Source organism: Globicephala melas, chromosome 20 (assembly GCF_963455315.2).
Source record: "Globicephala melas chromosome 20, mGloMel1.2, whole genome shotgun sequence".
NCBI lineage: Eukaryota > Metazoa > Chordata > Mammalia > Artiodactyla > Delphinidae > Globicephala > Globicephala melas.
The window spans coordinates 5,592,970-5,620,763 of record NC_083333.1 but is presented as its reverse complement, the minus strand read 5'-3'; the positions used below and the strand labels follow the sequence as shown (position 1 = coordinate 5,620,763).

General features: G+C 57.1%; 2 protein-coding genes across 6 annotated transcripts; one reads left to right on the top strand and one right to left on the bottom strand.

Annotated features, from left to right (window-relative positions):
• The first annotated feature begins 336 nt into the window (after window positions 1–336).
• CORO6 (coronin 6) lies at window positions 337–7,523 on the top strand. 4 transcript variants are annotated; one of them, XM_030861956.2, is made up of 12 exons: window positions 338–574; window positions 1,730–1,984; window positions 3,433–3,555; window positions 3,992–4,121; window positions 4,218–4,399; window positions 5,055–5,174; window positions 5,549–5,690; window positions 5,828–6,210; window positions 6,297–6,442; window positions 6,783–6,840; window positions 6,939–7,169; window positions 7,264–7,523. In XM_030861956.2, the coding sequence occupies exons 2-12, from the start codon at window positions 1,787–1,789 to the stop codon at window positions 7,384–7,386; spliced, it is 1,836 nt and encodes a 611-aa protein (XP_030717816.2). In that variant the 5' UTR covers window positions 338–574; window positions 1,730–1,786; the 3' UTR covers window positions 7,387–7,523. The 4 variants fall into 4 exon arrangements, with proteins under 4 accessions (XP_060146486.1, XP_030717816.2, XP_030717814.1 ...); XM_060290503.1 differs by lacking the exon at window positions 7,264–7,523 and having other exon boundaries at window positions 337–574; window positions 6,943–7,141; XM_030861954.2 differs by lacking the exon at window positions 5,055–5,174.
• A 907-nt stretch (window positions 7,524–8,430) lies between these two features.
• ANKRD13B (ankyrin repeat domain 13B) lies at window positions 8,431–25,494 on the bottom strand. 2 transcript variants are annotated; one of them, XM_030861943.2, is made up of 15 exons: window positions 25,249–25,494; window positions 15,089–15,224; window positions 14,830–14,954; window positions 14,697–14,742; window positions 13,960–14,103; window positions 13,681–13,870; window positions 13,538–13,604; window positions 12,375–12,456; window positions 11,583–11,647; window positions 11,232–11,362; window positions 10,981–11,138; window positions 10,704–10,856; window positions 10,423–10,586; window positions 10,268–10,344; window positions 8,431–9,786 (listed from the first exon to the last, which is right to left on the bottom strand). In XM_030861943.2, the coding sequence occupies exons 1-15, from the start codon at window positions 25,360–25,362 to the stop codon at window positions 9,549–9,551; spliced, it is 1,890 nt and encodes a 629-aa protein (XP_030717803.1). In that variant the 5' UTR covers window positions 25,363–25,494; the 3' UTR covers window positions 8,431–9,548. The 2 variants fall into 2 exon arrangements, with proteins under 2 accessions (XP_030717803.1, XP_030717810.1); XM_030861950.2 differs by lacking the exon at window positions 25,249–25,494 and adding exons at window positions 23,242–23,302; window positions 25,015–25,060 and having other exon boundaries at window positions 9,643–10,344.
• Window positions 25,495–27,794: the final 2,300 nt, after the last annotated feature.

Sequence of the window (27,794 nt, the reverse complement as noted above, 5' to 3'; positions counted from 1 at the left end):
CAGTCCCACAGCCCCGGCCCGCCGGTATGGTCTAAATTGGGAGTGTGATTGCAGCAGGAATGCAGCGTGAAGGCATCTGATCTTGCTCGGCCGCCGGCTCTGAGGGGAGCGCGCCCCCTCGTAGGCTCCCTCTCTCAGCGCCCAGCTCTGGGTCTGGGAACCTGGGCCTCCTCAGCCCACCCGCTAGGCGCGGAGCGCGGAGGAAAGCGCACAGCCGGCGCACACACGCAGAATTACTTTTGACGCTTCTCGAAGGCCCGCGGACTGGCCGCGCAGAGTGTGCAGCACTCGACTTTCCCGCCGCCGGAGGGGGCGGGGCCTATGTGACCCCGCCCCTGCCCTAGGTCCGCCTCCGCAGGTTGATGGCAGCGGCAGCTGGGACTGCAGCGACGCCCGGCCCCGAGAGTCGCAGGCAGCGGCCGGAGCGCGCAGCCGAACGCCCGGGCCCCAGACGCCGCGGACACCACGAGAGGCAGTTCCGGTGCCCTGACGCCTCCCTTGGTCCCCAGCGCAGCCCCAACCCCCTCCGCAGAGAAGTCGCAGCGTGAGCGCCCCTCGGCCGGCCCAGGACCAGGTACCCACCCCCCCACCGCCGCCACCGCAGCCAGTGAAGCGGGCGGGGTGTCTGGAGGGGACAGAGGCCTGCGCCCCCTCCCCCCCACCCGCCGCCAAATTCGGTCCCGGGCTGGGCGGACTTGGTGTCTATATTTGGCCGAACAGCGGCCCGCGCGCCCGCGGGGCGCAGACACCTCGTCTCGCAAGAACGCAGTGCCAGGGCAGGAGGCCGGAGAAGGGTGCGGGGAGGCCGGGCCTCAGGCCGGGAGCCGCAGAAGCGTCTTGAAGGGCACAAGGATGCCCGGGGCTGGGGAGGGGCTGGAGTCAGTCGCTGGGGCTTTGGAAGAGCTCGGTGTGTCTCCTGGGGAAGAGCTTAGCTCAAGCCCCAAGCGGGAGAAAAGGCACCTCGCCCTCCCCACTCCACGCCTGAAAATCTGGCTCTAAGCCGGGGGGAGGGGTGTCGAGGACCCCACCCCCAAGAGAATTTAGTAGGAGAGAGGACCCAGAGGAGAAGTGGGGCTGAAATATGGCCGGCAAAAGCCAGAACACAGTGGTGAGGGCCTCTTAGAGAAGCCAGTGCAGAGAGAAGTGGGAGGAGGAGAGATCCACCTTACACTGTGTCCCCCCCACCAACAGCATGGGAGGAAACTGATGAAAACAGTAGCAGGAAGAGCTCAGGTGAGCTAACAGGAGGAACTTCTCCTTGGCAAATTTTTAGAAAAAGGCAAAACCCCATCCACCTAAACTATGCCACAGATGCTGAGTTTAGGATCTTGAGTGGCTGCAGTCCTAGCCCCACAAATGGCCTTAAGCCAAAGCCTCTGATTCTGGACGAGATGCCTCTGGGAGATAAACCACTTCCGTGAAGAGATGCTCATCCAAGCCTGGCAGCGGGAGGGCAGCCTGGCATTGAGGCTCCTCCCCAAACCACTTCAACTTCCAGGAAGCTTTCAGTCCCAGTCAGGCTCCACTGTCCCCCCAGCCTGGCTCTCTAAGGAGAAGTCAGGCCCCAAATCCTAGCCCCTCGAACTAAGCAAAGAACTTTCCCATACATCACCTTGAAGAAAACTCCCTGCTTCTAGGACCGGACTCTATATTAATTTATAGCTGACTCTTGGTCAGATAACCCTTCTCACTTGCCACTCCCCCAACTCTTCCTCCCTCCCTCCCACAGCTACGGGACTAAGGACCAAAATTTGGGCACCGAGATCCTCCATCTCTGCCCCCAGCTATGAGCCGGCGCGTGGTTCGGCAGAGCAAGTTCCGCCATGTGTTTGGACAGGCGGCAAAGGCTGACCAGGCCTACGAGGACATCCGTGTGTCCAAGGTCACATGGGACAGCTCCTTCTGTGCCGTCAACCCCAAATTCCTGGCCATTATTGTGGAGGCTGGAGGTGGAGGTGCCTTCATCGTCCTGCCTCTGGCCAAGGTGAGAGATGAGGGGAAGGAAGCAGGTGGAGGACACTGGCTGTGACTCCTGGGGACTCCTGATAGCCGCCTGTGTTCTCACCTAGTTCCATTCCTCAGTCAGGAGGGCAGTCTATGTGGACTGACTGCTCCCTGTTCCCCAATCACTCAGGGACCAGTTGGGAGGCTCTGTCACCCCTCCTAGAACAGCAGCATCACATCGGCCCCCACCTACTCACAGCCCATCCCTTCTCCATGCAGCACCCTGTTCCCAGCAGGGACCAGGAGCAGGTGATGGATAGTTGGGAAGCAGTGGAGACAGAAGCTGGCCAGATTCTGTTCCTATCTGTCCTGATGCCACACTCCTTATGTTTTTGGTGTCAGGATTTTTGTACGCAGCCCAGGGTGAGCATTGGATTAAATCACACCCTGGAGCAGCACACTGAGGACAGGGTCAGGCTCTGTCTAAGGAGTTCTTGGCCATCTCCCCCATTCTGGTTCTTGCAGTGAGGTAGAATGAGAGCAAAGGGCCAGGGGACATGACATATAAGGCCAGAGCCCCCTCTACTCCAGGGATGGGGGCCAGGCAATGACCAGCACCTTTACTGAGTAGCTTCAAGCCCCTCAGCCATCTCTACCCACAGGATGGCCACTCCAAGGCATGACCTTGACCTGGATTCCGGCTCCTACACCTTGTTAGGGGAGGCCCCACAGGTGGCAAGGTCAGGATGAGGCCTGGCAATAGCCAGTGACTCACTCCAGGACAATGCAGACACCATCCAAGGACATCATCCCCTGGGCTCAAATTTCAGCCGGAGCCACCTCCTCCCCCAGTACAAGTGCCATTCCAATGCCACACGGCCACCCCTCTCCCCTACCGCCTGGTCTGGGTTGATGCCAGCCCCTGCAAAGGCCTCAGAGCCCCCACAAACATACCATAAAGATTAAAAATAGATGGGCCCCAGCTCAGGTTGGGAGACGGCAGGCACAAGGAATGCCTGCTGCTTGTGGTTCCAAGGTAAAGCCATTGACAAGGGGGAGATCTGCCAACTGTGGCTAGGAAAGGACTGTCAAGCACTGCATTGCATCTTACCTTGACCTATTCCACCAGGGGCTTCCCATGGACATTTCAGTTGGGAGAACAGGCCCAAGAACAGTCTCCTCCAAGTAGATGTTTTTAGAAGAGCACTGTACTAAGAAGTCAAGTCTTGGCTCTACCAGTATCTTGCTGTGTGTCCTTGGTTAAGTTATCTTACCTCTCTGTGTCTGATTCCTTGATGTGAAATGACTTCAACTCTGTCTTCCGTGAAGTAGAGGAAGTAGGCCGGATGGGGTTGGAAGAGCAGAAAGGGGGTGGGTTCTGCAAAGAGAAAACAGAAAATAGAGAATTGAGATGTAAACAGATCCACTCCCCACCCCCTGAAAACACACAGGACAGTGGCCCCACATCTCCCTCTCTGACCCCTGCAGACAGGGCGAGTGGATAAGAACTACCCACTGGTCACTGGGCACACTGCCCCTGTGCTGGACATCGACTGGTGCCCACACAATGACAACGTCATCGCCAGTGCCTCAGATGACACCACCATCATGGTAGGAGCCAGGTGGATGCTGCTGGGCTGTTGGGCAGGGGAAGCAGGGAGGGCTGCCTCACTTGTGCTGCAGAAGGTGGTGAGGGAGGTGCTGAGTTCCAGGGCCCTGCCCTGTCCAGCTCCCAGGCTATTTTTAGCTACATGTCCGCCCCCTCCCAGGATGAACTGCTTAGGACTAATTTTAGCCATGGCTACCTTGGGGCCTGAAGAGCAGGGGGGCAGTGCTTTGAAGTCTCCCTGCTCTTGTGAGTAGGCAGGTCTCTGGAAAGCTGACAGTGCCACCTCCTGGCTCCCAGCTGCTTCTGCCCTATGTGGGCAGCATCACATCTTGTCCTGCACTTGACCCTGGGGAAGGGGGGTGGGGGAAGTAAGGGAACAGCAGAGTGACAAAGTGGGCTCCTCATCCCACCTACCGTATGCCTTTTCCTTCTATCTAGGTGTGGCAGATTCCAGACTATACCCCTATGCGCAACATTACAGAACCCATCCTCACACTCGAGGGCCACTCCAAACGTGTGGGCATCCTCTCCTGGCACCCCACTGCCCGGAATGTCCTGCTCAGTGCAGGTCTGGGGGCCTAGGGAGGGGTCCCTACCATAGATTGGGGGGTGTGGGGAGTGGCAAAGGCAGGGCCAGGTGACGGTGCCTGGCCATTCTGGGCAGGTGGTGACAATGTGATCATCATCTGGAACGTGGGCACTGGGGAGGTGCTTCTGAGTCTAGACGACATACACCCGGACGTCATCCACAGCGTGTGCTGGAACAGCAACGGGAGGCTGCTAGCCACCACCTGCAAGGACAAGACCCTGCGCATCATCGACCCCCGCAAGGGCCAGGTGGTGGCGGTGAGTGTCTGGCCTGGCTACGTCCCGACCCCTGCCCCAGGAAGCAGCTGTCAGGCCACTGTACCCACAACCCCCTGAGCCCCTCGTCCCAGCTCTCACCTCCTCCACCTCAACCCCAGACACGAGCCCTGCTCCGCCGTGTCTGCAGCCACAGCCCCTGCCCTAAGTAAGCCCCCAGCCCGCAATTCTCAGCCCCGCTCCTGTTCCCTCCCCTCCCCTGCATCTCAGAAGCTCAGAGGAGGGCTGCTCGATTTGTGACTGAGGAGGGGAGAAGCTGCAAACTCTACCCTCCCACCAGACCTGCATGAACCGAACCTGCGCCCCCGGACCCCTCTCCTCCCAGCCGGCACCCAGCGCCATCTTCCGGCGCCTGAGCCTGACACTGGCTCGCGGGCAGGCCCCTTTCCAACCTAGCTGACCCGCTGGGCGGGAGATTGGAGGCAACCCTCGCGCGTTGTTTGCCCCAGCTCGGTGCCCAGGGAGGGCGGCGGCACCTGCCTCACCAGCCTCAACCTAAGGCGGGGCGCTGGATGCGCGGGGCACGTGCACGTCTGCGCGGAGTGCGCGCGGCGGGCGCGGCGGGAGCGGAGCAGGGCGGGGCGGGGCGGGGCGGGGCGGCGCGGCGGGCACTCTAACCCACTAACCCCGCGAGCAGGAGCGAGCCCGGCCTCACGAGGGCGCCCGCCCGCTGCGGGCCGTCTTCACCGCAGACGGGAAGCTACTCAGCACCGGCTTCAGCAGGATGAGTGAGCGGCAACTCGCGCTCTGGGACCCGGTAGGCCAGGCCGCGCCGGGCGCACGCGCTCTCTCCTTCGCTGGGTCAGCCGGGAGCGCTCTCTCAGACCGTGGCCCGCGCCCAAGACAGCTGAAGCGGAGCGGGGAGCTCCCGTCTGGGAAGCGCCTCTCTGCTCCCCTGGGAAGCCCGCAGGCATCCCCTGCTCTGAGGGCGCTTAAGGGCTCAGAATCTGCAGAGAGAGGCCCGCGCTCTCCAGGCCTGGGGCCAGCCAGGAGACGCCAGGAAACTGAATATTTAAGACCCCTTTTGTCTCTGCCCCCCACACCCAAGTCAGCAAGTTGGTTGCCCGGCCCTCCAGGCTCCCCAGGGCAGGCAGCTGGGTGACGCCTCTCCCTGTCTCCCCCTCCCCCCAGGAGAGGTTTGCGGCCCACGAGGGAATGAGGCCCATGAGGGCCGTCTTCACGCGCCAGGGTCATATCTTCACCACGGGCTTCACCCGCATGAGCCAGCGAGAGCTGGGCCTGTGGGACCCGGTAACGCAGCTGGACGCTTGGGGTGTGTGCCCCGGGGACTGGCATCACGGGAGAGGGGCCAGGCGCCCCCCACCCGCAGGGCATGCCCACCTGGACAGGGCTGGAGGCTGCTGCCCTCTTTGCAGCGCCTGCCATCCTCACACCCACCCCTCTGCCCAGTTTTGCTGCGTCGCCTGAAGGAGCCCACGCTGGCGCCCCCGCCTGGTGATGCCGAGTCCCTGGGGGTGGTTTGCGGTGACTGCATGCGGCGGTGCAGGGGATATAGGTGCGGGGGACCGAGAGTGGTGTACAGGTGTGGGGTCTGCAGCTCTCTTCACCAGAGTTGCCTTGGGAATGCGTGGGTTTTGGGGAGGGCACGAAGCGTAAAGGAGCTTCAGGGGATCCAGAGCGGCACGGCGAGCGGGACAGGGCTGGTCACGCCTCCTGTGCTCGGGCAGAACAACTTCGAGGAGCCAGTGGCACTGCAGGAGATGGACACAAGCAACGGGGTCCTACTGCCCTTCTACGATCCCGACTCCAGCATCGTCTACCTGTGTGGCAAGGTGCTCGCAGCCGGGAGGGGAGAAGAGGGGGCTGGACCGAGATATCGGGGGCCCGCCCAGCATCTCCGAACCGACTGGTTTTGCAGGGCGACAGCAGCATTCGGTACTTTGAGATTACCGAGGAACCACCTTTCGTGCATTACCTGAACACGTTCAGCAGCAAGGAGCCGCAGAGGGGCATGGGCTTCATGCCCAAGCGGGGACTGGACGTCAGCAAGTGCGAGATTGCACGGTCAGCAGCCTTGCCCTTCCCGCTCACCTGCTTCTGTTCCCAGGTCCCATCCGGGAAGACTCGGGGGCTTCCCCAATAGTGTAGTCTCTGGAAAATAGTGGGTTTTCGGGGGTGGGGGTGTCATACGGGCTTGTTTCCAGTGCCAGCCCCAATGCTACAGGCTTGACATTCTCTGAACTTCAGTTTCTTCATCTCTTAATGATGCTAAACACCCCATTAGGGTGTTTAAAGTGCAATGCATGGTAGGCGCTCAGCAAGTGTTGGCCTCTAACCCCTTGGTCCCGGGCAAAAGTTAAGGGAGTCGGAGCCTGAGCGTGTGCCGATCCCCGCTCCCTTGTAGGTTCTACAAGTTGCACGAAAGAAAGTGTGAACCCATCATCATGACTGTGCCCCGCAAGGTGAGTGGCTGGGAGAGGGGTTGGGCAGGGCTCCGAGGCGGAAAGGAGCGGAGCAGGCCTGGCACCCTGCTCGTTCTCGTGTTCCCCTACACCTGCAGTCAGACCTGTTCCAAGACGACCTTTACCCAGATACGCCAGGCCCCGAACCGGCCCTAGAAGCGGATGAATGGCTATCCGGCCAGGACGCCGAACCCGTGCTCATCTCGTTGAGGGACGGTTACATGCCCCCCAAGCACCGCGAGCTGCGGGTCACCAAGCGCAACATCCTGGACGTGCGCCCGCCACCCGGCCCCCGCCGCAGCCAGTCAGCCAGCGACGCCCCCTTATCGGTAAGGCCCCGCCCTGCTCCACCCAGGCCCAATCTTCACATCCCCCTACCGCACCCCGCCCAACGCCGCCTCTTCCGTCCTCTGCGTCCAACAGCAGCACACCCTGGAGACGCTGCTGGAGGAGATCAAGGCCCTGCGCGAGCAGGTGCAGGCCCAGGAGCAGCGCATTACGTCTTTGGAGAACATGCTGTGCGAGCTGGTGGACGGCACGGACTAGCGCATCGCGCCGGGGACGCTCCAAGCCGGGAGGGCAAAGTGGGGCGGAGCGCAAGCACTCCCGCGCCGCCCCGGCTTTGGGTCCTCTGGACCCCGCCTCTCTGGGCCTGGGCCGGGACTAGGGAGGGAACTCCGCCCCTCGCGGGAGTCCTGGACAAATGAAGCGTTGCGGACACTCGCGTCCGTCTGTGTGCCTCGTACAGGACTCGTACAGGCACACAGCGTACCGGGCTGTGTGCCTCGTACAGGACTCAGCAGGAGCTGGCCTTGGAAGGCCCAGGGTGACGGGGGCCTCAACAATGGTGCTGCACGGCAGGCAGTGTCCCCTTTGTTTCCCTTCCCGCCCAGGGCAGGGAAAGTGCTTAGTATTAGCGCAATGCTTGGGGATGTTGGGGAGCTTGGGCTTGACCTCAAAGGGGTAGCGATTTGACGGGTCTCCCCAGACTGGGGAAAATTACAACGCTTCTCCCTGTAATCAGCTCACTTGACTCCACCACCCTGAGTGGTAAACTCAACGGGCGTCATCCGAGTGCTACGGACATACACAAACGTTGGCTGTACAGCCGGACCCACGGGCTACACCCAGCAGTCTACGGCAGAGGGCTCTCTTCCTTCTCTCCATCTGCAGGGGAGAGGACGGCTTCCTCGCGGCACTCCCGCAGGAGAACCAACCAGAGAACTGGCATGAGGAAGCAGGTTCACACCTCCCCCCTCCCAGACACACACACACGCGCGCCCGCGCGCGCACACACACACACACCCCAGCCCTCTGTTGCGGCCTTGACTCTAGGAGGAAAACAAGACGTACTGAATGAAACATTCTACCAAGTGCTCAGTCTGTGCCTCCTGCATGGGTGGGGATGCTAGACCCCCAGCCCCTGTAAATGCCACCACCAGACTCCTGGGGGCCCTGACAAATGCAACACTCGGCTCAGGACCCACCAGACATCCTCTTACTTCAGAGCCCTCCCCACACTGAGGTTCAGAAGGAACCCTCAACCCGCAGATGGGCGTTCTTCCCCAGTAAAGGCAGGTAGGAAAAGCCTCGGGTTTGAAGCCTCTTTTATTTGTGCCTCAGAATCAGTCTGGTGCCCCTGGCATCAGGGAAGAGGGTGAGAGGAACAGCTTCCCTTTGTTGTTTTCTTCCATCGCTTTCGTGTCCCTTCCAAGCCTCACTGGCTGAGCCAGGAAGGCCAGTCCGAGAGAACCCAGACAAGGGTGTGCAGTGGGCCCCTGCCCCTGGCGGGGTCTGTGCTTCTCTGGGTGGTGGGGTGGGGCAGGGGAGAGCCGGGGGTTAGCACCATTGGATGAAGGGTTTCGGAGTCAGCCCCTGGGTGGAGGGAAAGTAGGATGCACAACCACAGAGGGCTAGCAGCAGCTGGTGGGAAGGGATGGATGGTGGTGCCAGGGCCCTGGGCGACCCCTGTGTCCAGTCTGGTGTTTGCCCCACGCCCACTATGCCTCCCCATTCGCCAAGACACCACGAGGGAGCCAGGCCTTGCCCAGACCTGGGACCACCTTGGGCACCCTCCCTGATCACAAAAACGTGCCTTGGGGATGGGGACTCCAACCTCTGGTCACCCAAAGAGAAGCTGGGACCACCCTGAGACCCGGGAGGGGTGTGGGGGCTGGGGGAGCCGGGCACCCCGCTAAGTGCACTTGACGCTGAAATGCCGGGGTGGGGGAGGAGCTGGGCCCTTGACGTGCTGGTTTGTGTCTAGGACGAAGCAGCCACACAGCACGTGGGGAGCTCAGCTGCCCCCCAGGGGTGAAGAGCGGAGATGCAAAGGCTTCACGGGCAGTGTCCTGGAGTGGGGTCAGTGAGCAGAAAGGAGGACCGGCCAGAAGGAGCAAGGGATGGAGACAGTGCTCCTCTAAGGACCGTCTCCCTCTCAAACGGCCTGTCTCCGCCCTTGGATCGGTCCGAGCCCAGGGGAGTGGGGTGGGGTCAGGATACAGCAAAGCAGGGGAGCCGTGCCAGCTGCCTCCAGGAAGGTACCCCACGGCCGGCCGAACCCCTCCCCATCTGGTGCCGGGTGCGCCGCTACGCCCCCGAGGCGGCGGTTCGGGTCTCCGGACTCAGCTCGGAGAGCGCGCAGGAGGGGCGACTCTCGCTCCGGGGCGGGTCCCGCGGGGCGTGGCCAAGGGGCCCGGCAGTGGGCGCTACTGCTCAGTCAAAGAAAGCCGCAGGATGCGCTCCAGCTCCTCCTCCTCCTGGCGCGCGCGCCGCCGCCGCTCCTCCTGCTCCTGCGCAGACAGCTCCATTGCCAGCCGCAGCTGCTCATCGTAGCTCCGGAACACGTGGCCGCCTTGGCCTGGGCGCGGGCTCGGCCGAGGGCTGGGGACCGACGCCAGGCCCGCAGGGGTTGTGGACTGGCGCTGCGGCGTGGGCGGAGCGCTCCTGGAGGCAGGTAAGATACGTCGAGGGCTCTGGGCGCCCGTATGCGGGGCGGGAGACGGTGTGGAGGCCTCGGGACAGCGCAGGCCTCAACACTCTCCAGTGGAAGCGATGAGTCCCGCGTCACCTCCCTGGCTCCCTCCCACCCGGTAGGAGCTGACGCCAGCTCCTACAAAGCCCATCCTCCCAGTCTTCTAGAACCCCAGCCCCGACATTCTGTCTGGCGAGGGTCTGTGAAGGCTCTAAGGCCGCGTTTGGAGTACTGCTCACCCACCCCTGAGTCAGGAACGGGTGGTGGTGGTAGACGCCATCTTGAAACCAGTAGGGTCCCTGATGGCGGTACCACGGTTCCTCTGGGCCAAGAGGGGTGCTCATGCGGCAGTGTCCATACGCACCGTGACAGGGCCCTGGTGTTCTCTGTGCATGTGTATGGGAGTGGGGGAATAGGCGTCTCCAAACCCTCTCCGGACGGGCGGGCACTGACCTGTCCTGTCGGCGACCCTCGTAGGACATGGGGTGAGTGCCCGGTTTGCTGTTGGTTAGCGCCTCCCAGATGGTGACCTGGGCGGAGGCAGGGGTAAGCCAGTTAGCTGCGGCGGCACCGCAGTCCGGTGGCCCCGTGCGGCCGCGGGGACGCACCTGGTCATACTCACTGCCCGCCTCAAGCAGGCTCTGCTGGATGGCGAACTGCAGCAGGTCGTCATCGTCGTCGCGGGTGGCGGCCTCTCGCTGGCCGCCCAGCACACTGTAGCCGCGTGGGGCCTCGAACAACGCGGGGGAGATCTCGCAGCCGCGGCACGAGGCTGGGGGCGCCGGGCTGTGGGTCAGAGTGGACCAGACCTCCCCTCCCGGCCACTCCCGGGGAAGTGCTCGGTGGGGAGGGGAAGTGAGGGCGGGCTCAGGGCGGGACAGGGTCTCACTCGTGGAGCTGGAGCTGCTGACACTGGAGGAGTCACTGCCCGGGGAAGGGGTCTCGCTGCTGGGGCTGCCTCGCACCAACGGCACCGGCTCATCGCAGCCATTGAGGTTCCCGAAGGTGATACGGGCGTTGAGGATGTGGAAAATCGGGATTTCTGAGGATGCAGAAACCATCAGGCACCACCACCCACTCCCTCACACCTTAGGTACCCACTCTTTACCTCCTCTAAGCCCCATCCTCCCAATAGCTGCTCAAGGGAAATGGGGGTGGAGCCTCACCAATCTTGACAGGGAATCCTGGAGGCAGGCGCAGGGTAATGAAATCCCGGAGCTTGGCAAAAAGTGCATTGCTGACGGCCATGAGGTCAATGATGGGGGCCACCTGCTCACACAGGGACAGGGGATGCTCCTCACACAGCCACAGCTTGGCCTTGAACCTGCACCCCAGATCCCAAGGGGTGAGGGACATTGTAGAAGCCATGGCCTCCCAGCCCTGCCCACCCTTCCCCAGCACCACCACGGGGCCTCACTTCTGTGTCTTGGTGGTCAGTTCCATGGGTCGGCCCATGTCACGGTTGCCAAGCTCAAAGTTGGGATTGAAGTACTCTTCTGCGGTGATGGCAGTGGGGTTGGCTTGGCTCAGAGTCTGAGTGATCAGGGTCTGTACCACACAGGGAGGGGCTTATGAGCCCTTCTCAGTCCCCGAGGCCAGGCCAGCCACTTGGTATTACAAGCCCCGGATCTGTCCCCCCGCCACTGTGGAGCTGACAGGGCCTTGGGCATTGTGGAAAGAAAGAAAGTCCCCACAGGGTGCCTCCCAGACTTTCTCCTGATCCCCAACCAAACCCTTCCACAGAGGGGTACCCCTTGAACACACTCACCCCATTTTGGGGGCCCCCATGCTGCTCAGCAATTCCCAGGAAGGACTGCAGAGGTGTCTTACAGCCTGCAAGAAATATGGCATTTCAGAGGACACTGCAGTCCTCAGAAGTGACAGCACCCAAGACCCAGGGAGGAGGCTGGTCCCTGGAGGGAGGGAGGATTGCTCGCCCACACCACACACCCAGGCACCTTCACCTGAAGGTGATTGAGGACTCCAAGGGGCAGGGGCAGGGGCAGGACCACCATAAGCACAGCTGGAATAAAAGTAGGCCTGGGGCTCAGGAGAAACTTCCAAAAGTATTTTGGGGTATGCATGTGTATGTGTTTTCCTTCAGGTGCATCCACGTTAACTTCATTTTGTTCTCTTGTGAGGTGGGAATTATGCCTATCCACTTTAGACAGACTAACTGGTGCCCAGAAAGTCAGTTGTAGTATCAGTGGGCACAGAGAATCAGTGGCAGGGCCCCTGTCCTTCTGCCTAGGGTATGTCCCACTAGACTAGAATGGCCAACAAACAGTGTACATGACATTCCCCCCTGCCCCAAATCCAATGCAGATATTAGTAATCGATTGTAGCATTCCTTCCCGTTGAGCCCAAATGTTGCCTTAGAATCTTAACAGCACTCTAGGCAACAACTACCGATCACTAGGATTTGGCACTTGAATTGAAACCTATTTGCCTGAATAAGCTATCCTGGCTCTTGCTAGGATGTCAGAGGAAATACCGATGGAGGTGCTTGAGTGGGGCTGGTTCCTCCCCCCCACTCCCCCATCCACCTCTTCCTCATTACCTTTGACCTTGCCCTTGTGCTGTTCTGAAAGATGCTCTGTCCGTGTCCGGGTGATGAGCTCCACATTGGATGCCCCATATACCTGGGGACAGATAAGGAAAGGACTCACAGACAGCTTTGGTACCCCTACCCTGCCCCTAAGGGCGTTATGAACACTTCCTACAAAGAACGGTCAGGGGAGGGGGGTGCTGTCAGTTCCAATCTCCAGGCCTTTGGGCAAGTAATTATATGAAGTTATTCATTCAGTTCTCTTATTCATTCAACAAACATTTTGTGAGGAGCCTTTATAAGCCAGGCACTGAGGCAGCCGTCAGGGATACAGTGGTGAACAAGCATGGCCAGACATGATCCTTGCCCTCTTGAGGCTCACAATCAAGAAGACAATGGACAGTAATAACACAGTGTGATACATGCTCTAATGGGGAGAGCACAGGACTGTGGGACCAAAAACCAGAGGCCACAGCCCAGCCTGTGAAGCAGGGAAGGCTTCCAGGAGGAAACAATGACACAGAAACTTGCATTGGTTAGACCCTTCACCACATGGCCCCACATGGGTGATATGGGGGTCCCAGAGTGACTGCTGGGCGTCCCCGACAACAGTCTTCTTAGGGGTAAAGGCCTGGCTTTGGAGTCAGCCAGCTGGGTCTGAAGTTTAGCTCTGGGCAACCTTGTACTGGCCACTTAGTCACTCCAAGCCCCTGCTTCATCATAAAATGCGCCAGTACCCTACTTCATAGAGTTGTGAAGATTAAATGGGAAATGGTGGAAAGGGCTCGATAAACCTCTGTAAAATGGGAATAATAATAGCATCTACCCGAAAGGGTTGTCGTGAGGATTAAATGAGTGTGTGTGTGTGTGTGTGTGTGAGAGAGACATACACACATATATACATAGACGTGTGTGCATGTGTACATAGACACACATACATACATACAAGTACATACATTTAAAATGTCAGAACAGAACCTTGAGCATGAACATAATATTTGGTGCTCAATAAATGCCGGCCATTCTCATCAGTTGCCTCTTAGTCTCATGACCTTGCCTCCACGCTGCATTGCCTCTGCACCTCCAAGGCCGAGAAAGCATGGTCAGGAAACCCCTGCCCAGCTCGCTATAGGCAAGAGTGTGGTGGGGCTGGCACCCGGGAGCTATGACCTCACCTTGGCTTCATACCCATTCACCATCTCGGTCTTCTCGCTGCGCCAGCCCAGGATGCCGGTCTTGTTCCTAGGGAAGCAGCGTGGTCTCGGTGAGGGGGCATCCACCGGGCTGGCTCCAGGCTTCCGAAGCCATGCCCACTCACCTCTCAAAGGAGATGTTCTTGGTGTCGAGCTGCGTGGTGACGACGGGTGCGGTGAGCCGGCTCAGCACCTGCTCCTCGGTGGGCTGGGCAGCAGCCAGCAGTAGCTCACGGTCCTGCCCAGCCAGAGCCAGGGTCTCTGTGTACACCACCCGGCGGTCGTGGTCAATCTCCATGACCACGGCGCTCGTGTCTGCCAGCCGCAGAATAGCACAGGGGGTCAGGGGTCTCAGGGGGCTGTGCCCAGCCTCCCCACCCTGCCCCATTTCCCGCCTGCCTGACCTTGGCCCCTGAAGACAAAGCTGCGGTTCCCTCGCTGCCACGTCATGTGGTCAAAGCCCAGAAGTGTGGTGTCTACCCGAAGGTTCTGCCCACTCTTCCACACTTTGTAGGTGTCACTGGGGCAGATCTTGGACACCAGGGGCACTAGGTTGAAGAGAAGGTCAGAGGTGGCTTCAGTTTGTCTGGCCCACCACTCTCGGCCACCTCAGAGCATGGGGGTCAGGGTCAGGAGTGTGGCTGGAAAAGGGTAAGGGAACCGGTGGGAAAGCAGCCCCTGCCCCAGTCCCCCCCTACAAATGTAGACCACAGGCACTCAGAAATGAACCACCTGAGGCTGGGGACAGGCATGACTCAGCCACCACCAAGTCCCTAGTATCCACCATTTAATTCACTCACTCAACCTTTCATCTAGTCTTCCAACAAATATTTATTAAACACCTGCTATGTGCCAGGCACTGGGGATACAACATTGAACAAGACAGGACCCCTGCCCTCTTGGAGCTCACCTTCTAGTAAGGGGTGACAGGTAACAAACAAATGAGCCAGTCATTACAAAGTGAAGGAAATAATGGAATCAATAGAGGCATCGTGGAAGGGCCTCAGGAAGAGGTAGCAATGAGCTGAGAGCTAAGAGGTGAGAAGGAGCCATGGGAGAGCGATGGGAAGAGTGCTCAAGACAGGGAAGCAGCAAGTGCAGAAGCCCTGCGGTGGGAGAGGCCCCCGTCAGCCCCTCTTACCCCAGCTAGTGAACTCCCATTTCATCTCCACGTAGAAGTCCTGGGCCTGGAGGATGAAGAGGAGAGTGGCTAAGCCTGCGGTAGAGATAGTGTTCAAAGACCGTGGTGGGGAGGCTGAGAAGCTGGACCTCACCTTGCGCAGCTTCTCCAGGAGCACAGGGATGCCTGCCAGCCGCTTCACCACCCGCTGGTAGTCCCGGTACCGCAGCACCAGCTGCACCAGCTCCAGGTCCCGGGTACTCACAGCTTCCTGAAGCACTGGGGGCGGGGTGTGGGCAAGAGGCGATGTCACAGGGCAGGACCCTGCCTTGGGCTCCCTTCAGCCAATCAGAGGTGAGGATATGATCCCGGGAGACCCAGGCTGTGGGGCAGGGGTGAGTAGGGGTGCCCACCTGTCCAGCCGCTGCGATTCTCCCTGCCCACATCTGCGCCGTGTGCCAGGAGCACGCGGGCACACTCGAGGTGCCCCAGGGTGGTGGCCAAGTGCAGGGGAGTCCGCCCACGGGGATCCAGCTGCTCGATGTCCACCTGGAAGAGGTGAAGAGGTTGCCCTGGTCACTTCTGAGGTAGCCCATCTAAGCCTAACAGCTGCTAGGCAGGCAGCAACCACCTAGCTGTCCTGTCTTGCCCATCTCAGAAGGCAATGGAAAAAACAGACACAATGAGCTGGGGTCAGGTGAGGGGAAAGGGGCTTGCAGGAGAGGGCAGGAAGTAACTCTGAGAAAGGGAAGGACTTCCTTTCCTGTCCACCTAGGTGCCCTGACTGGGTTCACTCTTCCAAGGCCCAGCGGGCTGCCTGTGAAGAGTAAGCCTGGGGCCAAAGTGTGGTCTAGAAAGACCCTTGGCCAGGGAGGGCACCTGAGACAGGACCTATCCTAGGGGTCCAAGACCACACCTTCAGGAAGGGCCACCAATTTAGATCATTGACATTATCCCTGAGAGGTTTAGCAAACGGTTGCAGTAATACATTGATAAGAATGAAAGAATATGTTCATGGTACAACTTCAAACCCATGTCCTATGCCTATGGGACACTATGTATTAACATTTTTTATAAATACTATTATTGTTTTGTGAATAACATGATTATATTACATGAGATTTTTGTTGCATGATAAAAGCACATGTTTGTTAAATATTTAGATATATTTCAGGAAACTACGACTTCTGCTTAAATACGTGAACTGACTACATGTATGTAACTCCTTTTCTCCTCCCCAAAACTTGATTAAAATGCCAGGAAAAGGCTTCTACTCCAATATGGTGAGATAACTGAAATTACCCTCCCACCAAACAGAGAAAGCTATTGCTTCAAAATATATGAAATAATTGTTTTCAGACATTAGGCAACAATTAGTCCAGGACTGTGATCCCTGAAGTAAGAGAAGCAAACAAGGTGGGCTCTATGATTGCCTAAGTTTCTACTTGGAGGAATATTCCAGACAGCAGTTCAGGTAGGGGAATCCCCAGCAGAGCATGGTAGTCTTGCTGAGGAGTTAAGGAGAGAGATAGGAGTTCAGGGAGGCTGAGGTAGCTAGAAGGTGCAGGGCAGAGTTCCAGGAAGAAGTGAGCTATGTAAAAAAAAAAAAAAAAAAAAAAGCTCCAGAAATCTGCATATGGTCCCTTTGAGTCTTTGCTGAATACTAAACTTCACATGTGTGGAGTGAAACTCAACAAAACCAGGCAGAAAAGGAAAAACAGGCTGATAAATTCTCAGAGCTCACCCATGGTAGGGAGACATTCAAGCTCCAACCTGCTAGAGTAGAGAGTCCTTGTTGATTACCCAGGGTATTCAAGAGACCCAAGAAGGGTTATACCTTAGGAGCAGGAATCCTATCCCAAGAGAAAAGGCTCACCCAGACCTAATCTAGTAAAGATTAAAAATAAGCTCCAAAGGATCAAACTGATTTGAAAGTAAGTTAGGCTGCCAGAACAAAGTCTAACAGTCTCTAATGGAAGACAACAATATCCCGATGCTTAACATCACAGCATTTACAATGTCCAACATCCAGTTAAAAATGACTAGACAAGCACAGAAGTAGGAAAATATAAAACCCATAATCAGGAGAAAAATCATTTAATAGAAACAAAGATGAATGGCTCAATATGCTCAAAAGTTTAAAGAAAAACACAACATTCACAGGGAAAGCAATGGGAGATAAAAAGTACAATATCTGAAATGAAATTTTCACTGGATAGCATTAACAGTAGACTAGACACTACAGAATAAAAAGAAAATCAGTGAATTTAAAGATACAGCAACAGAACTGTACAAACTGAAGAACAGAGGAGAAACAAAGTATCAAAAAACATTCAAACAGCCTCAGCAATCTGTGAGACACTATAAGGCATTCTAACATATGTATAATTGGAGTCCACAGGATAGGATAAGGAAGTGGAGGAATAAGACAAATTTAAAGAAATAGCCAAAAAATTTCCAAATTTGATTTTAAAAAAACTACTGTAGTAAGTTGAATGGTGGTGCTCCCACAAAACATATGTCTGCATCCTAACTGCTAGAACCTGTGAATGTGGCCTTAATTGGAAAAAGGGTCTTTGCAGATATAATTAAGTTAAGGATCTTAAAATGAGATCAGCCTGAATTATCCAGGTAGGCCCTAAATCCAGTTTATAAAACACACACACACAGAAGTTCCATGTGAAGATGCAGGCAGAGACTGAAGTTACGCAACCACAAGCCAAGGAATGCTTGGAGCCGCCAGAAGCTTGAAGAGACAAGGAAGGATTCTCCCCTAGAGACTTTGGAAGGAGTGGAGCTGATACCTTGAAGCTGGGCTTCTAACATGATGAGAGAATACATTTTTGTTGTTTTAACCCACCCAGTCTGTGGTAATTTGTTGCAGAAACTAATACAATGATAAATCCACAGAACCAAGGAACTCGATGAATCCCAAGGAAGAAAAACACCAAAAAACCTACGCCAAGGCCCATCATAATCAAATGCTGAAAACTAATGATAAAAAGAAAATCTTAAAAGTATTTAAAAAATTTTTTTATTGGAGTATAGTTGATTTACAATGTTGTGGAAAGGATTTTGAGAATTGAGACACGCTATGTATATAAGGACAAATATAGGAAATACTACATAATTTTCACCAGTAACCATGCAAGCTAGAAGACAACAGAATGAAATCTTTGAAGTGCTGGCGAAACAACTGTCAACCTAGAATGCTATATCCTGTGAAAAATATACTTCAAAAATGAAATGGGGGAATAAAGACTTTTATGGACAAACAAGAGCTAAGAGAATTTATCACCAGAAGACATGAAAGAAATGTTAAATGAAGTTATTCAAGTGGAAGGAAAATGATACCAGATGGAAACTTAGATCTATACAAAGTAATGAAGATTGCCTCAAAAGGTAAATGTGTGATGGACTTCCCTTGTGGTGCAGTGGTTAAGACTCTGCACTCCCAATGCGGGGGGCCCAGCTTCGATCCCTGGTCAGGGAGCTAGATCCCACATGCATGCTGCAACTAGGAGTTCACATGCTGCAACTAAGGAGCCTGCCTGCTGCAACTAAGACCCGGCACAACCACATTAAAAAAATAAAGAAAAGTAAATGTGTGAGTAAGTATAAGAATGCCAATAAAATATTTAAAACCCACAAGAAAGTGGCTGGGGCATCACAGTTGACTTAAGGGAACAGAAGGTACTAGAACCCAAGCATTCACAGAGGGAAACCCCAGTGATTAGCAAGCTAGATTCCCACCTTAGCACCTTTGACAGGTGCAGAACATGCAGGCAGTGGGAACAGCAGGGGTAGGAGAAAGGCTCAGGACTGAATACAGGGGGGTCTGGTTAAAATTCAGAACCCCCTCCCCAATCTTGTAAAGCTGGGAGATGTCCCCCCTTCCTCTCCACAGGATGCCAGGGGTGTATTCTTTATAGAAATTGAGCTTCAGATGTACTGAACTCGGACATTGGTCTGAGGATGAGGTCACGGGACTGAAAACTGGTGAACAGTGAAAGCCCAGTCCCTTCCCTGCCTCAAGTCCTGAACCATGGGCAGCCAGACTGCACATAACACTGCCCCTATCCTACCCCTAGCAGGAGACTGGAGAATTCTTTCTTGCAGGAACCAGAGGCACCACAGACCTCTGGGTACAGAAATCTGGGGATCCTACCAATAAGCAGGCCAGTCATCTTAGAGCAGCACCCATCCGTTAATAAGCTCCACACCCCCCATCCTTAAATATGCCCCAAGAGCCGAGGGTGACTGGACACTTGAGGAAAGCTGCCAACCTGAAAGATACCAAAACATGCAAATAGATGCTAAAAACCCAGAGGAAACAACTGCCAATGCAGGAAACAGAAGAAAAAAAATTTGGGGGGGAGGGACAGTAAGTTACACCCTGAGAAAAATATGGAAAGGAAATTGAATTCATGAAACAAAAGGGGACGTTCTGACCTGTGACTTCTTTCTCTTGCTTTTTTTTTTTAATTAAGGGTACTTGAATGAATTTATTTATTTATTTATTTATTTTTGGCTGTGTTGGGTCTTCGTTTCTGTGCGAGGGCTTTCTCTAGTTGTGGCAAGTGGGGGCCACTCTTCATCGCGGTGCGCGGGCCTCTCACTGTCGCGGCCTCTCTTGTTGCGGAGCACAGGCTCCAGACACACAGGCTCAGTAGTTGTGGCTCACGGGCCCAGTTGCTCCGCGGCATGTGGGATCTTCCCAGACCAGGGCTCGAACCCGTGTCTCCTGCATTAGCAGGCAGATTCTCAACCACTGCGCCACCAGGGAAGCCCTCCCTTGCTTTCTTTATGCCAGCCATACCTGGACAGCTTTACCTGCCCCAGTTCTCCCATCACAGTAAACGGCACCTCAGTTCACTCCCTTTCCAGGTAAGAAACATTAGGACTGTTTTTATCTCTTCTTTTTCTCTCACCTTCCATATCTAACCCATCAGTAAAATTTGACCTTACAGGCTGTACCTTCAAAATAGATCCAAAGTCATCTTAGTTTTCACCACCTTCAGGCTACCCTCCTGGTCGTGGCCACCCCATCTGTCACCTCATTCCGCCCACTCTTCTCTTGGTTCCTCAGGTCTGTTCTTCACAGGGCCCATCATAGGTGCTGTCCATTCTGTGAAATATTCCTCAGGTCCTGACGCCCCTTAGCTCAAAATCTCTCCACGGCTTCCCATCCAGTTGAGAAAAGAATCCTGGACATCTCTTTGAACTCACATGCTCTCCCATCTCTCCAAGCTCCACTCCTGCATATCAGCCTTCTCCGGAACCATCTTCTCCTGGGTACTAGCAGCCACAAAGCTGCTTCTCTCACTTCATTCAGGCCACCGCTCACATGTCACCTCCTTAGAAAGGCTGGTCCTGACAACCCATCTCAAATGTCAGTTGCTATCTATCTATCTATTGTCCCTTATCCTGCTCTAGTTCTCTCCCAACATTGAAGTGCTTATTTATTTTTTCATTGTCTCCCTCTCCTAGACTGTGAGCCCCCCAGAGGGACGGTCTGTCTTGTTCAGGGCTATATCCCCAGTCTCTGGACAGCCTCTGGCACATAACTGGTGCTTGATAAATGCTTATTAAACAAATGCATAGATGACTTTTTAAGGGACATGGGGAAGGAAGGCAAGGCAGTAAAGTGTAAAATTGATTAACCGGTAAATACTTGTAGAGGTATATTGCTTATAATTATGGAGGCAAATACCAGAACAGCCTAAAGAGTTCAAAGTGGTTGCCTCTGGGAGGAGTGGGAAAGTAGTGAGGACTGCTACCTTCTAGCAACAGTTACATATTTTAAACATGAGTGGGAACTCCTTCGTCAAAAATAAGACATTTAAAATAATTCAGGTTTATATAATTTGTATAACCCTGTGTTGGCATTTCTTCATTTCTAAATATACTGGGAGCCTCAAAAAAACCCCAAAACTGTGCGTGGCCCCTGTGAGCGGCCCCCCTGTTGCTGCTCTACATGAGCTCCCCAGAGGGGAGGAGAGCCTCTTACTGGTTGAGCTGGGCCCCTCAGGGTCCGACCTGGGTGGGGTCCTGAGTCCTGGGGTGGGAGTGATGCAGGATCCATAGACCCTGAGCTGGCTGGGTCATGGGGGGTGTCAGGAAGAGGCCTTCCCATGGGGCCGCAGCCCAGCCACCCATGCCTCCCACCGGCCCCGCCCCAGATGCTGCTGCCGCTAACAAAGCCCCAGGGAGCCAGCAGGGCCCGGTCCCAGGGCTCCAGATGCCGCCTGCCTCCTTCCTCCTCAGGTGCCCCAGCTCCAGGCTCCACAGAGAGGCTGGCACTGCCTGCCAGGCAGGGGTGCCCTCCCTACCCACACTCCACAGGAACTCTCCCGACTCCCCAGGGTCCCCAAGACACCGCTGTCTTCCGGGGCCGACATCAGCCCTGCGTACTGTCAGCCGAGCCCCAGAGGAGTTTCCCCCTCCCGTCCCAAGCCGGGCCTGCAGTGGCAGAAGCACCTTGCTGGGGGCCCAGGCGGGAGAATTCATTAACTTCCTCGGCAGAGGCCTGCTATTTAATTGCTGGAATGAAAAGGTTTCCCAGGAAACCCAATAGCCAGCCCTCCCCACCAAGAGAGCGGAAACTCTGCACCCCAGCGGGCCTCAGCTGGAGCCCAAAGCAGGGGTCTTTCGAGCTTAGGAGCTGGGGCTCCCTGAGCAGAGTCTCCCTGCTTCCACTCAGGCACCTGCCTGCACACACACACTCGTACCTGCCTGCACACACACACCTGCATGCACACACACACTCGTTCCATAAGGACACACACTCTTACTCCTGCCTCCACACTCACTGTACATGTGCACCCCTAAGTGTACAAGCACATGTGTGCCCAGCTGGCCTCTACTCATGTAACACACGTATTTGCCAGCACATTTGCACATGCACACTCCTTGAACCCACATGGGCTAGCAGGGTATTTTTCAAAGTTGTTTAGCATTAGCAGAGTCCTTTTGGTAGGTGAAATCTTATAAGAACATTCCGAATGTACAGACTAAACACAGGTGCTGGAGAAGCAAGGTGAGGGGCCCAGAGCCTGGGGCCCCTTGCCTGCTCAGCCTGCGGCTCCCTTCCTTGCCCCGCTCCATCCCCCAGCCCCAGGGAAGACAGCCAGAGTCTGGTATGGCCACTGCTCCTCTGCTCTCCCACCAGGCAGGCCTGAGCTCACTCAACGGGGGGAGGGAGGCAAGATGCTTCCCCAAGTGGAGTTGGGCCAGTGGGGGTGGCACCTGCTGACTCCCCCTCCGCCCACCCCCTCCACCTGCCCCTCCGCCCACGCCCTCCATCCTGCCCCACACAGCCCCTCCCCCTCATCCCAGACACATGGATATTTGGTTTCTAGGGTTTGTGGCTCCCTCTCCTGAGCTTCCCGACTCATCAGCTGTGGTGACGGCCCATACCCAGGACTGCCTACTTTGCGAGGAGAAGGGATCACAGGTGCTCCTGGCACAACAGGTACTTAGGGTGAGGCAGCCTCTGTCTGAGTATCCGGGGGCCCCACGATCCCATCTCACCTGCCTCTAGGTCAGAAGGATGAACCAGGGAAAGCAGGAAGGAGGACCATGGTGGAGGCAGCCGCCAGAAGAAAGAAAATGTTTCTCTAGGACCACAGTCCAGCCCCCTCCAGAGTGCCTGTTGCCTGGGAAGAATCCTGCTCTCCTTGGCCCTCCCACAGGGAGCTATTCAGTCTAACCTCCACCTCCCACCCCCAGGGAACACCAGGGACGCGTGACTCCAAAACCAAGGCCATGCCCAGCTGTCTGGACCTCAGGCCTCGTGCCAGCCAAGGGGGAACTGGCACATCCACTACCCTACAACCCCCTGCCCCCTCCCAACCTGGCAGAGCAGGTGTGTGGCAGGAAGCAGGGCACCCAGCAACCATTGTATTGCTGGGCATTGGCTAGGGGTGATCATGGACTCTTCCCTTCACCAAAAAACACCCGCTGAGCACCTCCCATCTCCCCGCCACTCCCTGCTTCCAGGCCCCATGAACCTGCTCAGAAGCCTGCCGTGCCATCCCCCTCCTCCTTGGCCAGCATTGCCAAGCCTGCCCACGGGAGGGCTTCTGCAGGGCTTTCTTGGAGTGAAGAAGAGGCAGCTATGACAAGTGAAGACCAGGGAAACCCAGCTGCTGTGTGTTTGAGGAAAACCCAGCTGTTTTCTGTGACAGTGGGTGCCAGAAGGACCAGAGATCAGGGACCCCCAGATGAGATGCCTGGGGTCTACCGTGTTTCATTATGATGTTAAGTGGCTGCCCCCAGACCCATCACTGCAGGAAATGGCTGGGGTGGGCATCCTCAGTTCTCCCTGGGAGTCTGAGGCCCTGGGGACTGAGCAGTGCACATCTGGATGCAAGCATCACTCTGGGTCAGTCCTGGAGTCGAAATACAGCCAGGGGGCTCTCCCACCCAGACTGACTGGCATTCCCCTTCTTGGCACCCCTGACTCCTTTATGGTTGAAGAAGGGTTTAATCTCAACCAATGCCCTATATTCCCCCTGGCTGGATCAGGGCAGGCAGTATCCGTTTCAGGAAGACAAAAACTCACCAGGGTGAGGGGATGAGTGGGTGGGGATGGGGTGAACCTGGTCCCTGGTTTCTGTGGCAGCCTGAGGGGAGCAAAGAGGAACACACTCAGTGGTCCAGACCACCCCTACCTGCAGCGGGTTCCAGTGCTCCCCATGCAGCCTCACCCCAGGAAGATGACTGCTGACCTGAGGACTGTCAATCAGAGAGGCCTGGGTGAAAAAGCCTTTTCTTCTAAGGCATTCTGCCTCTCTCCAATCTCTGCAAGAAAAGGACCACCCACCCCTTGGGCAAGGGAGTGTGACTGAGGTGATCCGGACATTCAGCCACTAGCCTTCTTCCTAACAATTCTTCTACCAACCATCAACCATCCCATTGGGAAGTTCCTCTCAGATCATACTTAAATCCCTCCAGCTGTAACCTCTATCAGAGGCTTGTCTTCTCTTGCCCTCAAGGGGAGGAGAGCAGAGAATGAGCCAGAAGAGGCTGGACTGTCTCAGCACCCTGCACATCACACTGTACTTCCCTGTTCACACTTGCTTCACCAGAACGGGGTTTCCTGGAGGGCATGGGCTGTGCCTGGTTTGTTCATCTCTGTCCCGCAGGATCCACCACTCTGACCTGGCTTCCGTTACCAGTGGCTGCAAACCACTTCCTTTATGATGGATAAACAGAGATGTGGTCTGAGGAGCAACCTGGAGCATCCTTGTGAAACCAGAGGTAGAATGGAAGTAGACACCCCGACCAGAGATGGAGGCTCAGGTCACCCCAACACTTCCTGGGACTGCTATGCAGAGCTGGGTGCTGCACTGGTCTGAGGGCTCAGTGGTGGAATTCAGAGACACACTCTGACCCTCACTTTGCTCACCATCTGGGGATGTCCTGCTCTCCACCTCACTCTTCCCTTGGGAAGCAGACAGCTCCTCAAACTGAACTTCCTGTGACTCAGGAAGTGGCCCTCAAAAGGCATATTCCCAAAGGGACAACGCCTTAGCAAACCACTCCCAGCCCAGGGCCCCAGGATCTCAGATCTAGGCCAAGTCTGCAGGCCTCAACTGGAGACAAACCAGGGCAGGCTGGGCCCAGCTCTCGCTCCTGCCTCCCCACCCTGGAGGGTTAGTCGTCCATGCCACGAGTGCCTACCTGTGCCTGAAGGCCAAGGGCGGAGTTGGGAACTACTTGTGACCTGTGCCTGCCTGCCTGCCTGCCCTGGTCCTAAAGAACGGCCAGGAGACCCCATCCCTTACCTTATCTTCTTGGAGGCCACCGCCCAGCCAAAGCTGGCTGACCCACTCATTCTCACTGACTAGAGGAACCTGGTAGCCTGCTCTGTGTGCAAACCCTCGAATCCTGCCAGAGTCCAAAGGGCCCCTCGCTTCCTCAGCGCCTAGAAGCCAGGCCCCAGCACCAGAGGGCAGGAGAGCGCCTTTCAGCACCTGGACAAGGCCCTACAGGGCTAAAGCCAAGAGGGTCTCTCTCTTTACTCCCCATTCCTGAGCCGGGTCTGAGGGATCCAGGGGCTCTGCCCAGTCTGAGCAAACAGATAAGCGCTCATCGTGAGGGTAGAGGGCACTGGGTGGGGCTGGAATGTCTGGGAGTGTCACAGCCTCTTTGATCCTTGACCCGTGACCCCATCCCTACGCAGGCCTTGCCCACCTCCGCACACTCACGCGGGAGGTGTTGCTGCCGAGCTGAGTGGGGCGGACTCTCCTACCGCGTGGAACACAGATGGAGCCGACAGCCCCTCCCCGCAGCCCTCACTGCCCCCGCGGAGGAGGGGCACGGCGTCCCCTACCCCAATCTGGGAGGGTCCGGAGCACGTGTGGGCCGCCAGTCCGGGCCGGAGGGAAGCGGGCGGGGGCCGCTCCCATCACCCTCTCCGGGTCAACAGCACAAAAGCGGCGGCTGCGAACAAAGAAGCGCTGCAAACTCGCCAGGGGGGCGGGACAGCCCGCGCCGCGCCCCCTCCCCAAGCCGGGCGGGCGTGCCCGGCCATGGGGTCCTCGCGGCGCCCCGACGGCGCTCTTACCTGGCCGGCGCGGACCTTTTTCTCCAGCTCGCGGTGGCGGTTGTGCCACACGAGGTAGTGCAGCGGGTACTTGCCCTCGGGCCCCTTCCTGGCGGAGGCGTTGGCGGGGATCATCGCCCGCTCCTCATGCCGGGGCCGCGGCGCCCGGCCCGGGAGGAGGGACCGCGCCAGAGCCAGGGCCCGGAGCCGCGGGGCGGGGGGCCAGCGCTGCTTGCTCGCAGGGCTGCGGCTCGGGCATGTGCTAGCGGCGCCGGCGGGCGGGGGTGGCGCGCCCGGAACGGTGCGGGCGGCGCGGGCCGCGGGCGTCCTCGCGAGGCGGCGGGCTGCGCGGAGAGGCCCCCACCCGCCCGGAGAGGGCGCGGGCACTCGGCGGCGCGGCGCGGACTCGCGCCTCGCCTCCCACACCCCCGCGTACAAAGACGCTGCTCGGCCGAGGGAGCAGGCGCCCACAGCGGGCGCGGGGGCGCACGGGGCGAGGGCCCCAGGGACGCTGCCACCGCCGCCGCAGGGACGCGCGCCCGCAGCTGCATAGCCCGGCCCTCAGCCCGAGCGGTCGGCTAGGGATGCGGGGATGCGGGGGAGAGAGGAGGGGGACGTGGGTGCCCTGGGCAGTGCTTGTTATAACTCGGCCCCGCGGCATCATGGGGCTTGTAGTCCGCCTCGTGGAACTGGGGGTGGCGAGTGACCGGAGAAGGTCCCGCAGTGGCCCCCTGATTCACTGAGAGAGTGGGGAGGGAGTCAGGCCTGGCCGGAACGGAGGCAGTATCCTGACGCCAGTTGGACTGGGGCGCACCGCCACCCGCTGGCATCTTGCCTTTTGCTGGGGAAGGAGGGGGTTACAAGGCCTTGCTCAAGCCTTAGGGGTCGCGGGAAGGTGTGGCCTTCAGGATTGAGTTTGGGTCCTAGTGGAACGTGAGCAGGATCCAGATTCCAAGGAAAGAGTGACTGATGGAAGGAATCCTGAGAAAGGTGCGGGGCGTTAGTAAGGGTCACTGGAGCAACCAGGAATCTGGCACCTGAAATATTGCGTAGGAGTCTTCCCTGCCTTCTTTCAAAATTCAACTCCATCTTCCACATTTGACGTTAGAAAGAGAATGTCTATTAAGACTGGGAGAACAGACCCCTCCCCCCATACTCTGTCCTCTGCAAGGACCAGAGTGGGGCTGGGCAGAGACAGCAGCAGGTGGCAGCTCCCCACCTCCACCCCATGTGGTCCCCTCTGGAGAGGAAGTGACTGATTCCAGAGACTAACTCCTTCCTGAATAACCCCAGGGCAGAGAAGTCTTTCCAGAAGGGTGCCTGCAGATGCCGTGATAAAAGTGGAATTGCCCTCTGGGACAGCCTATTGCAAGGGCTGGTAGGACCTGGAGTGGATAGGGATTGGGGTGTCTGAGAGAACCTGAGTTTGAATTCCTCCTTACTATCTGCCTGACCTTAAGCAGATTGCTTAAATTTCCTGGTTTCTCGGACCACTCACCTCTAAAATGTGACACTAAATACTACCTCCTCGGGTGAGCTAAGGATAGTGACTGCCCTGGAAATGGCGCATCCCTCCCCCAACCAGGCGGACTGGGACAGGTGGCGGGACCAGGCACAGAGCCTTCTTGAGCCCACCTTATAACAAGACAGGAATAAGGGATTCCATACCAGCCCTACTTAGAACAATCCAGGAAGCATTTTTGTGAGAGGTGCTAGCAAAAGTTTGCAAACTCTCCGAGCCTCTCTCAGGTTTCTTTGTGTGGTCTTCGGTCCTTCCTCCTCCACACCCTGCAGTGCCAGGCCCCGGCGGGAAAGGATGAGGGAGGAGTGGACAGCCTCGCCCCTTTCTCCAGGCTGGGAGGAGCCAGCTGGCGTCTCCCGCAGCCGGAGACCGCTGCCCACCTCCACCACGAGGGGTCAGCAGAGTGTCGTGGCTGCTGCCAGAGTTGGGGAGGAGGCTGGAGCGGAGAAGGGACGGCTAGGAGTGGCCGGGAGAATGCCTGTACATTTCCTCATTAAATTGTTTTTAGAGTCTTTTTGTGATCTCTCTTTAACTGTCCTGCTTCCTGAGGTGGCAAAGTCTCCAAAGGGAAATTCTGAAACCCTTTTATCCCTAGCCCCAGACCCAGAAGCTCGTCTGTGGCGGGGCTGGGGGCTTCGGGAACAAAGTTTGGAGAGTGGAGCCCTGCTTCGGCCACCCTCAGGTAGTCCCAGGGCCAACCAGGAGATGGGGCTAGCGGGGTGGGGGGAACGGGGTGACTTATCCTTCCTCCCCTGAAAAGGCTTGGGGCTTAAGGAGGCGGGGAGCTCAGCCTGGATTGGTTGGGCGTGGGGGGGGGGGTGCTATCCTCTGGGCAGCCGGAGTTTCTCTTTTTGCCAAGCGGCCCTGGACTCTAAACTCAGGTCGCTTTTCCTCCGGCCTGCGCGCTCCAGCTGCCACGTGCTCGAGACGCGCCCACACAGCAGAGAAACAAAGACAGCCAAGCAATGGGGTTGCCAGCAGCCGCCTCGACTTCTAATAAATGAAATTCCATAGCTGGGGGTCGATCGGGGGTGAACGGGCGGCC